The sequence below is a fragment of the Caenorhabditis briggsae genome (genome assembly GCF_000004555.2).
Source record: "Caenorhabditis briggsae complete genome, chrX, whole genome shotgun sequence".
Classification (NCBI taxonomy): domain Eukaryota; kingdom Metazoa; phylum Nematoda; class Chromadorea; order Rhabditida; family Rhabditidae; genus Caenorhabditis; species Caenorhabditis briggsae.
Window position 1 is genome coordinate 6,986,820 of NC_013491.2, and position 15,566 is coordinate 7,002,385.

Sequence of the window (15,566 nt, forward strand, 5' to 3'; positions counted from 1 at the left end):
TTCTACCAAAGAATGATAACGAACATCATCGTGTGTGGATTTTCCTTATACAATCAGTTAATGTGTTTTTCGACATTTTTACGTAATTTGTTATTTGTGATGTGTTCTGTGCTTAGAACTAGTAGTTACGGTATTCTATTATTTTTTGTTGCTCATAACTTAGTGACATGATGAAGAAGAAATGGCTTGAAATCTGAGGTAGACTTCCTGCTTAAAACGCCTCCAGTTTCTGAATTTAATACGAAGAAATCCTTGCAATAGTCATTCATAGTAAGAAAAATGATAGATTTCATATTTCGTGAGATCTTGAAATCTCTATTTACCATATTCCATATTTTATGCCAACTAATGTTTTCCGAAATTTTCGAAATATGAATTTGAATAAAACAGCACAACGCAATTTATTCCAGATACAAAATTTCTTGATTGTTTTTGACTTATAAAGAATCTGGGCTCCATACACCGACAAACAAAATCTGATCTTTATGCTTGTATAATACTGAAATCTATTTTGTATTGTAATCAGATTAGTGCCACAAAATTTCTTATTTCAATATTCAAGCTTCCAGGTTTTTAGTCGGGAAAAATCCGATTTCTGGTTCCAGCTACAACTTGGAGTCTTGTGTCCCCGCTAGGCACCAGTACGATTTCTATACAATTTCAGGATTTTTAAAGACAGAAGTTTTGAGTTATAGTCCACAGTCTAGGTGTTCTTTGTGCTTACAAGGTAACTTACACCACCTTGTCAACTCAGATTTTGATGAAAATTTCTGGATAGGATAAGAATACCCTATCTAGACACTTTAAAACATTTTAGAGTCCGCTCGTCAGTTTCAGCAGAGTCGTATCTGTTACAGTACCAACATCGAATTTCCAGTGCAGCAATTGTAATTTTCAAAGATGATTTTCTCAATTTTTAGGACGTTATAGGATATTAGACCTGTTGTTTTGTATTTAGACATTCGTGAAATTGTTATTTTTCAGACATTTTCTCAAAAAAATATTTATTTGAAATTTTCAAATTCTTCCATTTATGTCGAAGCAAATGTTTTAGAGAAAATGTCGGAAATATAGAAATTCGTTGTGTTCTAATTATAATAGAACAAATTTGATAATATAAAATGTCCTGGAAATTGAGAAAATTGTCTTTGGAAACTGCGGTTTTTGCTATAAAAACGCGATTTTTGATACTGAGAATGATACAAGTCGGCTGAAACTAGCGAGTGGATTCCAAAGTTTCCAGAAGTTTCTGGATATGCTATACTCAACCTATTGTGAAATTTTCATCAAATTCTGGGGTTAGGAGGTGTTGAGGTACAGTATTCAGTCTTAATTGGTTTTGGCCCATTTTTCAATTCAAATTTTTAAGACCTCTAACACTTCCTGTTTCTTAGGTGGATGAGACATTGTTGTGATTTAAAACAGAACTAACTGGTAGACAAAAAACTAACATTTCTCATTTTTCTTGAATGTTATTCCAAAACATTTGAAATTGGTAAATGAGATGTGAACATTTGGTTATGATTCATTTTAATGAGCACATTCTTCTAACATCCTGCAGTTTGTTGTTGGTGCTGGTGGCCGCCATATCCCTCTAAGTTTTGAAGATCGCCACCATTCTTAATAAACATCAAACTTCGAGAAAGGAGTGCGGAGCGCCAAATCTCTCAGAAGCTTTGTCTTCTTACAATCAGAAACTTGAAATCCAACGAAATTTATGGAATTTTTCAAAACCCCAGAATTTCATTTTCCCCACCAAGTTTCCAGTAATAGACCCTCCCACCCAGACAATAATTAGTTCCGGTTCTTGATTATTTCCCAAGTGTGATTCCTGGTTTCTAAGCGGCGATCATTGAGGAATCCAGGAATTTCCTCAATTGTCTACCGAGGGAAATTGACTCAATTTTCCCACAGCGCTCGTGGTATTTCACGTTTTTTTAACCGTCGTTTTATGTTTTTGTTGTGGCTGTTAATTTAATTTTACGTTTGAAGAAATGAATGAAAATTTTCTTGGGCCGATTACCGGGAGCTTATGTAAGTCTCCCTGATCCTTGCATCTAAGATATTGGTAGTCGAAATTCACTTTTTTCAACATGCGACTTCTATTCCAATCCGATTCCTATTTCAAACGCATTCATCATTTCAATTTAGGCTATGATGGTCATTTTGTATTCGATTATTTTTACGCAGATTAGTAAGGAGTCACCCAAAAATTTTTGTAGTCTCTTTTAGTGTCCTATATATAAAGTTTGCTGTTTTTCCTGAACATCACCGGATCAGAGTGACACAACTGCAATCCCAGCGACATTTGTCCTATTCATTCAGAAGGACAGAAAAAAAAAGTGCGCCTCTTTCGGAAAAATCAAAGTGACTAGGAGCTTCTCACTTCTAATCTCCATGATATGTTGAATCCCTATTCTTAGCATTTTTTCTTTTATTTTTTCTAGGATGGGTATACTGTAGAGTTGTGTTTTAAGATAGTTGTTACATCGAAGCTATTCGGCTGTGGGATAGGAATACTGTAGAAGTTTTGTGTTTAGGAGAGGTATTACAGCGAATTTTTTTCTGTGATAGGTGTACTGTAGAATTTTTGTTGTTAGGAGGGATGTTACATCTGAATTATTTTTTCTTTGTTGTTTACTATCGAATTGTGTTATTTAGTGTTTTTATATCGAAATTATTCATAGGCGGGTAGCTATTCGAGAATCTAACACCAAAACTGTTTTCTGAGAAGCTTATCGCTTTCTTCCAATTTCCCTCGCCCCATAAGTAGCTCTCACTAGCGTCATTGCTTTCTCATCGCTGCCTACCAATCCGTAGATGTTCGTTGTTCTACGTTTATCTTTTTTTTTTTGGAAGAAGAAACATCTTCTCCTGGATTTTGTGAAGGTTCCTCCTTTGTTTTGTTTTTCGAAAGAATTTTCATTTCCTCCTTTCCCCCATCAATTCGTTGTTATTAATCAAATTTTCTCAATTTTCGAAAATGGAAAAAAGGACGTACTGGCTTCTGGAATTAGTTAGACATTCTTCTGTATGCACTTTAGCCACTTCTTTTTCTCCTTGGTATTTCGAATTTTTAAAATAATGACGTCTGTTTTTGTGTTCTTCCTCGTTGTCAAATTAATTTATTCTGGATAGGGCGTTCTTTTTCAAAATTTTGAAATTTATTGTTTACTTTTAGATTTTATTTTGAATCAAAAAGGAATTCAGAATTGGCTTGTCTTTGTTAATTCTGGTTAATTCTTCCGTGACGAAATGAGTCAAAGCCTCATCTCACTCGCCATTTTATTATCCAAGCCCTTTTTTAACATTTTCAGTTTCATATCCTATTATATTCTGACACAAAAATGCATGGCCTGCATCATATTTATCTCCTAGTTTATCACAAATCTTCTACATTTGCATGAATGTGTCACCCTTTTCTTCTTTTTCTGATTTTTTTGTTTACCTGGTAGTACACTGTTTTGGAGTTCCGAATTTCATTTTGTGCATTTCTTCGGACGCCCCAAACAGAAAACAAAATGTAAATTTCGAGTACAAATCATGTCCTGTGAACATTGCTCAAAAAGCAAAGTTTTCTCGATTAGAGGACGACAGGATGTACCGGTTAATTTTTCCTGGAGGATTTCTTGGGACCGATAGGATAGATAGGAAGTCAAGTTCCTGGTTGCTAAAATTTTTCTACACACATCAACTTTTTTTTTGCATACATCTGCTACGTAGTGGATCCTAATGTGCACCAAGGCACCGCGATTTCTTTCCAGTTGAGATTTTTCTGGTTTGATGAGTTTTGGTAGGCATTACGTAGTAGTTGGTAGCTGTCACCACACTGGAATCTTGTTCTTTTGAGTAATTGCTCATATCTTTGATGCCAATCTTTTTTTTTTCAAAAGAATGAGACCTCAGATGACCTGTTAGGCCAATTTGGCTGATATGGCTGATATGAAATTCTATGAAATCGAACATTTGTGACAATTCACTCTATTGTCAGGCGATTTTCGGGGCCGGGTAATCCTGCTAGCAATCTCTCAATAGACAAAAATCAACTCCTCATTTTGATCTACTTGCACTTGTGTTTTCATGACCAGCTCTTCCTTCGCCACCCGCGAAAAGTTGTGCTACAGTAGTTATATTTTACAGAGCTCATCCTTGACGTCTAGGATCAAATAGTCTTCTGAGAAATCTGGTCTTCCCATTTCTCTAGTTTAAGACCAAAAAAAATACGGGCGGGATGTATCATAATCAGACTAGATGTATTTCTGTAACCTATTATTATTTCTCATTGTTGTTTTTGTTTGATAAAAACACATGCTGATATTTTTTCACTTTTTTCTTTCGAAGATGTGTTTTACCTGATTCTGACACAGCCTTCCCTTCACTGAGAGTACTGTAGTTCTGTTCTTTCATTTAAGATAAAACACATTTTTCAGAATGTGTCCAATATTTTATTCATTTCTATTCTATTGTAGGACTTTGAGAGCGCCTAGACTTTTTCGCATCATTCTTCTTATTAATTTTTCAGAATGCTAGTGAGTCGGGAACAGAAGCCTAAAAAAGAAATTCCCAAAAAAATCTTTGGGATCCTTTTTGAAATCTACTTCGCTTTTTCCAAACTTTTTTCTGATCACCTAGGACCAGCTACGTAGTCACCACCCTGACTCGCTACCATGATCCCGATTTTTACGCTTTGTTTGATTTCCATTTCCAAATTTAGGGATCTAAACACACTATGTGTTTGCAAAATCAGTCATCCCGAAATTGTGTGTCATCATCATCAATGCCAAAATTTCAGAGACGGTCTAAGCACTTTGTTTTTTTTCTTCTAGCTAAACTAATCAAAAAGCGCGGCGCTCAAAATACAGAGCATATGATAGTGCTTAAACTGTTTTCAAAATTTTGACGACAGTGTTTGTGATATAGTAATCTCGATCAACTCTCCAACGATCAGTATCTATGAGTTCATCCCCCCTCCTCGATTTGATCAGTTCCTTATACGAAAACACATTTTTTTCCTCATCATCTTTATTTTTATTACAATATCATTTTATTTTATTTTATTGCCCTAACCTCCACAGAAATTCGAGTGCAAAGAAAAAAGAACGTTCGCACATTACACCTGCTAATGGGGCGGCGCGATCTTCCTAGGCTCCGCCCCCTTTTTCTCTCTTCCCAACTCCAAAAGTGGTCCTATCCTATTCATTCTGTCATGGGTTTTGTTTTGTTTTTTTTAGTTGCTATGTATTATTTACGTAAACTATCACAAGTGGTAGCCTTAATTGCAAGGTGGATATACGTGTCAATTAGTGATTCAGAGACAAAAAAAGTATCTGACATTTTCTGGTATAAAACCCCCTCTTCTCTCCTCCTCTCGACTCCGCCCACTTTCCTCTCCTCCTTCTTTATCCGTCCCCCCGTATGAATAATAATTTCTCCATTCATCCGATTACAGACAATGTTCAATTTGGAAAGGCTACTCACTATCATTTGTGTCCTTCTTTTAAACCTTGGCTATGTCACACCGACGCTTGCCGAGTTCCTTCAACTTTTAAAGAATGCAGAGGAACAGAGAATAGCATGTGAGTTTGGAAATTTTAAAATTTCAAAAATTATTTTTTTTTAATTTCAGATATAGACTGTTTTCATAGTATCACTCACACGGGGATTTTTATCTTTAATTCGGACGAAAGCATACCCTCAACCCAATGTGACGTTACTGTAGAAGTGCCAAGAGGTAGCATGGTTTACGTGCGGCCCACAGAAAGGACATGCGAGGTAATGAAGCTTAAATGTCTTCCATTGTTCCAACCCCCGAATTTTAGATGTCGTCAAGCGCGAACATCTCCACAATGTGCGACCGACCGCATCAGGAAGAGCAACTAGGCGCCGGCAGTCATCATTTCCTTTTTGATTCCACTGAATCACTGAGCATCCAAGTAATCATCACGCCGATTATCAGACTTGGTGAGTGAAAGCATCCGAAAACGAATGTGTGTGTGTGTGTGGCCTTTTATATACATCTGTGGCGTCATTAAAATCTAGGCTATAACATTTATGTTTACTAATGGTTTGCAAAAATTACAGGTTGTGGCGAATGGGCTAAAAACCTATATGAACTTGTTGGCTCTACTATTGTTATGGAGAATAGCGATAGTAGTAAGTACTGTATGGTTCAACTACCACCGTCCCTAAAAATCACATGGGTCAGCTTTGAGACGGAAAGCCGAAAAAAGCCGGTAAGTCAAGCCAGTCTAGAGATTAATGCTCATCAACCGTGTTTCAGTGTTGTCCTGATATATTTACGGCGTCCGCGGATCTGGACCAAAATCCGATATCTTACAGTGATTCATTCAACGCCTGTGATTTGCGTAAGTCTTCTTCTCCTTTTTCTTTTTTGGAGCTTGGAATTTTAAGAGCATCTCATCATCTTTTTTAAATTAAAAGAAGAGAGAAAAGTCGTTATCCGGAAACATGCCGCTAATAGGATATATTATGCTTGCCTAGTCAAAAGTGCTAATCCGTGTATAGGCTAAGTCTAGAGAAAACAAGAGAGATGATGCAAAACGGAAAGTTCATCCTAACAAAGTTAGTTTTCAGGTAATACTCGCCCATCTGTAATCACAAATTGTGAATCTACATTTATGTTTCTTCGCCAGTCGGCTCTATATGACCGTGCCTTTTTTCGAATAGAGGCACGGCCGAAGACAAATGTGACTAAATGTATTGCGTAAGTTAAAAATCATAAAATTGCAATAATTTCAATTTTTCGATTTTCAGACCTGTCATTGAGCCAGAACCATCAGACTACCTTTGCCTGAAAAAGCCGAAATCCAGCAAAAAATCAAAGTCCAAAACAAAATCGCTGTTATCCTTCTAAATTATTATTTTTAGCTATTTTCTAGCAACATAGAATAATTGGGTTGATTTTATTTTGTCATATCTTATCTTGATTTCAATTCCTTTTTGCCCTCCTGATCTCATTGTGCCTTCTTTTTGTGTGATGTTTTTCTCTCCTTTTAGAAATAGTAACTTATTGTATCTTATCAGTTTCCCTAAAGTGTTATCATACTTATCATTTAGATTCATTTTGAATCCGCTCCTTCCGTATCAGCTTGATCTGATGATTCCCATTTGTTCCTCACGGGTCCTTCCTCCATAATTTTTCGTCCCAAGTACGATTCCTCAAACATTTTTGTTCTGTTCACTGATATATTATGCTCCTCGCACCAAATCTCCGCGTATTATCTTTCTGCTGTTAATGAATTTGCATAATCTCTACACGTTTTGACACTTGCGGGCAAAAGGATTGGGCTACTAAAATAGAAACAGTGCACTTTAGAAACAGTGCAAAAGATAATGAATGGGGGATTTGGGTTTCTCCAGGCAATTAATTCATTGCTGCTAATCTTCTAGTAAAAACCACATGGCGTTTTTTGTTCCTATAGACACACTTCATATTCAATTGGATTATTTTTCAATGGGGGGAGATAACTTCGTTGAACTTCGTGCAGACGAAATGACGTGAAAAACAATGGGGCGCGAGAACAATTTGACAAGAGCAAAACGTTCAATTAGATTTCAGGTCGATTGTATAGACGTCATTGAGTGGAGCGGGACAAATCAAAACGCTGTTTGACTCACGAATAATCGAGTCAAATTTAAAAGCCACCCTCTGGCTACAACGAACATGAAAAGCAGAAACTACGACAAAAATGGTCTGGGGTTTTTTGATCTTGCAATCTGATGGGTTTACTTCACGCACACATTGACGCCGTTCTCTTCTTGAAGTCTCCGGAGTTTGAAGATTGAAAAGTTTCCAATTTGTCATGGGGAGAGACTTGAAGGGACCTGAATTTCTAATGAAATGAGCTATTGAGACCGTGGGAGTTTAGAAATCTGAATTCAAAATGATTTCGAGTTATTGTGTCGTATTCCGTGAACTAGTGAAGAAAAATGAAATCATGCGAGATAAATTTAGTGTTGATAGTTTTCATCTTGGGTGTCCTAGTAGGAATTTATTCTGAGTCACTCTCTGAAAAGAGAAACAAAAACAACAAAAACACCCAGATTTAGCAAATCCCTTCTATGTAAGTTTCCATATTTATGTTTAGCGCGAAAGTTCATAAGTTTCCGCGATCAAGCAGAAACCATTTTCTATGATTGGGACCAAACCGAGATGATTCTTTGGTTGAAACTGAAAAAACCGCATGTGGGATTTCGACGTTTTCAGAAATCATTCAAAAATTAATCCCCGTTCTGTAGGAAGGGTTTTTTAGGGATTGTAAGTTTAAGCATAAAGTGTCGAAAACCAATGGAATCGAAGTGCATGCCTAGAGAAGATTTTAGGAAAACGTGGTAGGGATCAAAAAACGTGAATAATCTTGAAATTATTTCAGAATTGAAAGGTTTCGATAAATCTAAGTCTGCCGAAAAGTTTTGAGGTGCCTGAATAGGGAAAAAATGTATTTAACAGTTAAGCCCTAACATTTTGTGAACCCAGATTTTGTTAAAAATTTCAAGATAAGTTGAAAAGGGCTATTTAGACAAATCTAAAAAATTTAGAATCTGCTGGCCAGTTTCAGCCGAGTTATATCAGCTGCAGTACCAAAAATCCCGCTGTCAGTGCAAAACAGTAAGTTTCAGAAACGATTCTTTTTAATTCTAGAACGTTTCAAAACATAAAACTTATGATGTGGTACTTAAATTGAACGAAATTTCAAATTATAGACAGTTCCTCACAAAAGTTTTAAACCAATTTTTTGAATTTTTCAGCCATTTTTTTGAACATTTTTCATATTCTGAAACGTTCTAGAAATCGAGAAATTGTACTTGAAAATTGAAAAGCGTTTTTTTTGCGTTAAAAATGCAATTTTTGGTACTGCAACTGATATGACTCAGCTGAAACTGGCGTGCGGATTCTAAATTTTTCAATAGTCTTGAGATAACCTATTCCCAACCAATCCTGTGCTTTTTGTCGAAATCTGGGTGTACAAGGCGTTCAGGTTTTCTTGTTATCTGTTACCGAAAAAAATTTCTAGATACCTGATTCAAAAAAATTTACATTTCTTGAAAAACTCTTTTCCAAAACCTTGAAAATTCAAAAAAGTCCGTGTATATTTAAATATTTAGTCCATAAAGTTTTCTATCAAGTCCATATCCGAATTTATCACCAGAATTTCAATTTTTCAGCAAAACATTTTTTTTCAAAAAATATGCATCCATCTGAATCAGTTTCTATTTTCCTCTGCACTTTGTTGACAGGTATTTATGTTTACTGAATGAGAAAAATATGAGGAACTAACTTTCTAATGTCAGTAGAATATGAAAATTTCATTGAGTCACGTTAAAAAAATGAATGGTGTCATCCGGAAACAAAAATACCAATGGAACGGCTTCCGATTTTTTGAAAATTCAAGACCTCCATTTTCGATTCCCAGAGAAATGCATCGGAACTAAAAAAACTACCGTACACCTCACGTCACTTTAAAAATAGTTTATGCCTCAATTCTGTTTTCCACCGTTTTTGCTTTCCAATTTTCGAATTTCTAGAACATTTGAAGAAACAAACACCCATTATCCAAATGACCATTGTTAGACAATGGAATGACGACCATTGTCCAAGTTTAATAATCTATCATTATGCAGAAGTCACACTATCCCACGTTCTCCAGCTAACGTCAATTGTGTAATTGGAATGTTTTCGATACATCAGGAAAAAAGTTCAACTATTGAACAGCTTCTGATTTGTCTTAATCCTCTGATAAAACACTTAAAAGTCTGGTGTTGGGGATCGAACGTTACTGATGAGCAATTGTCCTAATTTCATTTTCTGCCCACCACACGATGGTCACCCCGGAAAATTCGTCAAGACTGGCTGGCCCATTCGGAAAAACAAGCCTTGAAATAGAATTGCCTCCAAAATAGCTAATTAATTTGTGAATGTGAATAGCCATTCCGAGAATTGCATCTTTTTAGGGTCTCATAAAACACACGTCTATCGTCATCCTTATTAATATCATTCGTAGCTTAAAAAGGCTAATAGGACAGACGAAAGGGTTTTCTTTTAAATTTTTGCTACTAACTACAAATTCCAAACGTCAAAAGATTGCAAGTTGATTGAAATCCCTCGTCCAAAAAGCTTTTCTACATTTTGGGAAAAAAAGAACGGGGTTTAATGAAAAAGAGAGAAGCGTCACTTATCGCCACCATCTATGGAATCTCTCTGCACCGCAGTGCGGTCAAGAATGAATGAATGACCTGCAAATTTATGGGTTGGTGAGAGGAGGATGAGATCTGTTTTTTGACACAATTCTCAAATGTAAATGGAAATGTGGAGAGTTAGAATAGGAAGTAAAATCAAATAACACTATTCTTCATTGTTGGAAGCTTATACTGTATTTCTTTCAATAGAAGGTTTCCCAAACCGCCCACTTTAAGCTCAACTATCTTGCTTTTCGTATGAGATATGAAAAATATGTCAATTGGTAAAATATTCGTGATATTATGATACATAATTTATCAGTTGACCAATTTTTGATACCTTTCGCAGAATCCTAGATAATCGAGCTCAAAGTTGACCGTTTGGGTGGGCTTCTATTAGATAGAGGAAATAGGAAAAATTAGGTTTTATGATCTTCAAAAAGGTTTTCTTAAGGTCAAAAATTTTGAAATCGTTCATAAAGTAACTGAAAAAAATGTTGAACCCATCGATTTCAGAAGCATCCACAATGTAAACAAGAACATTAGAAAAATTTTTAAAAATTTTAAAAATTCTGAAAGAGGTCCTGTTCCCATGGAAACTAGAAAACAATAAAATGGAATGCGATCCACTGAAGATAACCCAAAATTTGAGTTCCCCATTTTTCCTTTATCAGCAGATTTTCAAAAAAATGTACTGAAAGAAGCATTCTCCAATTGATTCTAAATTTCTAAAAATCCAGTCACCAAGCTTATGAAAGACTACTTCAACTACACCGTTCAGGAACATTCTGGCGTCTTTTAATTCTTCAAAGTGTTCTACATGTTGCAAAAATAATTAAATTTGCACCTCTCTCTCAAAGCGTTTTTTTTCTTCTCACCAAGTTTTGATGACTGCTGTTGCGGGGCTAAAGTGATGGATCATGTGGCACTCATGTTACACATGAGCTAAGGGACCAACAGCATTTCTTCAACTGATACGGGCCGCCAACATGATATCTTCATATACTCTTTTTCTGATTTTTCCTCATTTACCTCTTCCAAACCAAACATCATATTGTTTGCTTGTTCTCGAAATTTAGATGTACACATTTATCTTAGTCTGCTCCAGAAAGTTTACCACATGTTGTGTTGGGCAGAACAATTTTTTTATGAGACAGGAGTGGTGTCGTAAAACAAAAAGCTCAATGGCTACTATCGTACACTCCCCTTGTGTTCATTATCCGTGTTTTTATTTGCTTTCAAGAAAGAAGAATTGAATAGATCATCATTCAGTTTGGAATGTGATGTTCCACACATTTACGTGGTTGTGTTTGGTTCGTGAAGAACAAGAATCCTACACAGGCTTTAGGAGTAGTGACGGGCCTCGTAAGATCTCATCAGCCCCTCATTTTCGAAGCGCGATGAAAAACTTAAGATAGTAGCTGCAATCGCCTCGAGGCTGTTTGTCCGAAATCTAGACCGTGGTATACAGTTTTTTCAACACCCCGCCACTCAAATGTCGCCACCAACGCTTGCCGTGTCCGAAATCCAATTAACTAGGGGGTATATTTATGTTTGGTGTGTAACAGTTTTGGCTTTTGGCCAGTTTTTCAAGTTTCTCAAGTTTGTCTCGTTTTATGAACATTTTGAATCGAGGATTACTGTAATCATAAATTTCATTAGTTTTTTTCAAGAATTACCGTAGCCAAATATTTCATTGATTTTTGTCTTTGTACTTTAATATCATACTTGTAAATAATAGTTTTGAGAACATGAAATATTTCTGATTTTGAGACAGAAACTATAAGTGCTCTGATAGAAAGCCACCTGCATTTTGAGTTGAATCATCTCAATTTCTGTGAGATATTAAAAATCTATTCACTGTGAAATTATTGTCGTTATCACCAGCATTTTATCAGTTGAAACATTTTTGATATCTTTTTTTATATTTGAGGTAAATTAGCTAGAAGTGCGAGTACAGGGTAGCGTTCTATTTGAATTCTTACGGTAGTAACTCCTCTTCTCACTTTTTTGTGACTCTTGAAATTGTATTTGCAAATCCTCATCTACTTTTTTTCATTGTTTTCCGTTTTTTCTTAGTTTCCTAATATTCGATTTTTTTTTGGAATCTTTCGGAACTGTTGATTTTTCAAATACCACTCTGCTGTTGTGAAAGAACCTCATCCTATATGTACACTTCAAGCTCAATTATCTCGGTTCCTATACGAGTTATCAAAAATTTGCCAACTGATAAAATATTTATCACAATGACATCAATACTTTATCAGTCGACAAGTTTTGGATATCTTTTGGATGAACCGAGCTAATTGAGCTCACATCGAACGTCTAGTATTAACTTAGAAATTTAGAATATCTACGGTACACTATTAGAAAAACCAGTTTACATTTTAAAAATTCTAAAATTACGAATTCCTTTTTTTATACTTCATTTACAGAAATGTACGCGTTCACTTCCGATATTCAAATTGTAACATCTCATAGAAAAAGATCATCTTTATTTTCTTTTCCTTCATTTTCATCTCATCATCATTTTCTTGTGCAATTCTTTCTCGTGCTCCTATTTACAACCTGGGAGCCAGGAATACATTGGCTATCAGTGAGGTTAAGAAAAGCTGGACGCTTCTCCTCTCCCCCCTCGGTCAGCTGTTTGCACTGTCGTCATACCTCCGCAGAAAAGACTCTTTTCAACACGTTCATTATTTTAGAAAAATACTTTGATCCCTTTTTTTACATCATGTGTATGTGATTTTTCTCAAGCTCCAAATCAGATTTGACAGATCAATCATATTTCCATTGTTTTGCATCCCACTCGCTTCCGTCAAAGCACAAAGTTTGAAAAGCTGGATTTAAATTGAACTCGTTCTAGGCCCACCAGAAAAAAACAACGTCATCTTCATTGTCTACGAAGTTCACGGGTATTAGTTACAACAAAAAATGTCCGGCAACGAACGCACGTAAGTCACAAGAAAACAAATTGAGTGGGGGCGAAAAGAAAGGGGTCATTGTTGTGTGCACAAAAGTGACCGCAAGGGGTCGGAAGAGATGAGAAAAGAAACTAATTAGGTGATAAGGGTAAAAAGAAACAATTGACATTCTGTGATTGTACTATATAGTTTTGGAAGTCATGCTGGCAAGTCCTAGATCCAGAAATAGCTATTCTAAGAGGTAAGAAAACTGAAAATTGTTTCGAAAATTTAAAAAAACGAATTTCCAATAAATCACTAAATTTTTGTGCCAGGGAACTCAAAAACGGGGTTTCAAAATAAAAAAATTTGAACAAAAAATTTAAGAATCGAAAATGAATTGAAACCAAACAAAAATGAAAATTCCAAAATTTGAAAATATGAAATTAAACAAAATATATTTTTTTAATTAGAAAAGTGAATAAAAAAACAAAATTTAAAAAAAAAAATTAAATTCCTAAAATAAAAAGTATTAAAAAGAACAAATCTATTCAAACGTTTAACTAAGGGTTTTCAGCAAAAAAATATCTGAAAAAAATTCTTAAAGTCCCAACAACTTTTTCTTCTTTTCCCCGCTACTACCATACCTTTTCATACCATTTTTTTGTCAATAGTTTTGTTGACAAGAAAACTCTACTACACTGTATAACTAAGGCAGAGATCATATTTCAAATATCCACCCCACGCAAAATGCATACAATCAAAAAATGAACCCGGTTTTCGATAGGTCGTAGCTGTCAAATAAGCCCCAATCACAAAAAAAGGGCCGTAGGAAAACTGAAAGTTCAATTTCTCATTCATTTGGTAGTAAATACGAGTGACATAAAGATTACAGCTTTTTTGTTCTTTTTTCTTTACGAATTTGTTCTCGCTCAATTTGAAGTATCTACAAACAGTTTTCTTCTCACATTTTTTTCCGACTTCTCCCCCAAAACCTATTTTTATGCTCACAGCTGTTTGATGTTTTGATCGGAGCATGAATGTTTGAAACATTCACATCTTGTTGCTCATCATCAAAATCACATTTTCTCTCTGTCTCTCTCATTTTCTCTTACATTTTGCGATCTAATCAATTGGCTTTGAAGTGAGCACCTATTTTTTCCGCACCTCGACACTTCCGTTACACTGAGAATATTCTAGCAGCAGCTCAAAACCCGTCAATGAGAAGAAGAGGGTGGCGGAGGCTATCTGCTCTTGCAAAATTATAAATAATTGATGAATGGCTAATGGCAAAATCGTAATGTCATAGTTGACATGATAGTTGGAGTGAGGCGAGTGAAGAGTTAACTATAGTGGGAGGGCTGAGATGAAAAGGAAAGTGACAATTCTTCTAGTGGTAATGAATATTACGGAAACAGGGACCGGAGATAGTGAGAAGAGTTTGACAATATTAGGTTTGGCGGAAAAATGAAAACAAAATCTTGTATTTCCTCAATTATCTCGATTCCTGTGAAAGTTATCAAAAAATCGTCAACTAATAAGTTATTCGCATTATCATAAAAATTGAATTAGTTGACAGATCGGAAACATCTTTTACAGTAATAGAGAACATTGGGCTTAAGACACAATCTCTGAGAAACTCGAAAACACCATGGCAATGGAAAAAAAAAAAAAATGGTCCCTAGGAGTCAGATATTGTATGTGGTAGATATAGGGGCTACTTTAAGACTTTTGGCCATGGTAACCATAGGCCACGCACCCACCTGGGCGCGAAATGATACCGTAACCACAGAAAATTATTTTTTTTCAAAATTGTGATATCAACTCAAATGTTTCAGATCTCAGTTTCTGGTACATTAATGATCATTTTTTGGGTTGGGACCATTTTCCTACAGAAACCCTGAAGTAGAGAAAAATTCTATTTTTTGAATTTTTTTCACTTTTTTGGAAATGTAAAATACAGTTGACATTTCACGATTGAACAATTTTTAGTCCAGAAACTGAACTTTTATACTAAAATCTATCATTTTTACATTGAAAAAGTGATAAATAAATCTTATATCACGACAATGATTTTTTGAAGATTTTAAAAATAGTAATTTGTTTCGAAAACCAAATATATTCAAACAAACAGTGTCTTAGATCCTATTCAGCTGTTTCCTGGCATTTTTTCATAAAATTTCATTCAATTTCTTGACATGAAACAAAAAATGAATTCTTTAAAATTGGTATCTTTTAAGAGGTTAGAAAAAAAAACGTTTTCGTCAGACTATTTTTGAATACACTTATATGACTATTAAAGGAGGGGAGACATCAAAAATTTCAAAAATTTCATTTTTTCTCAAAAGATTTTGCTCTGAAGTATAAATATAGCCATGTACTTAAAAATCTGAAAAAAAACACTTCCTCGATGAAAAAATGCTCTTTTTTGTCACCCTAATTTCTTCCCCTGCTTGCTGCTGCGGC

General features: G+C 35.2%; 1 protein-coding gene across 1 annotated transcript; it reads left to right on the forward strand.

The window, feature by feature from the left end:
- Positions 1–5,452: 5,452 nt before the first annotated feature.
- Positions 5,453–6,874, forward strand: CBG17197 (the record flags this gene model as incomplete). Its single annotated transcript, XM_002644159.1, has 7 exons — positions 5,453–5,576; positions 5,627–5,772; positions 5,820–5,961; positions 6,082–6,233; positions 6,281–6,365; positions 6,595–6,724; positions 6,775–6,874. 7 exons carry the CDS (start codon positions 5,453–5,455, stop codon positions 6,872–6,874), a joined length of 879 nt encoding a protein of 292 aa, XP_002644205.1.
- Positions 6,875–15,566: the final 8,692 nt, after the last annotated feature.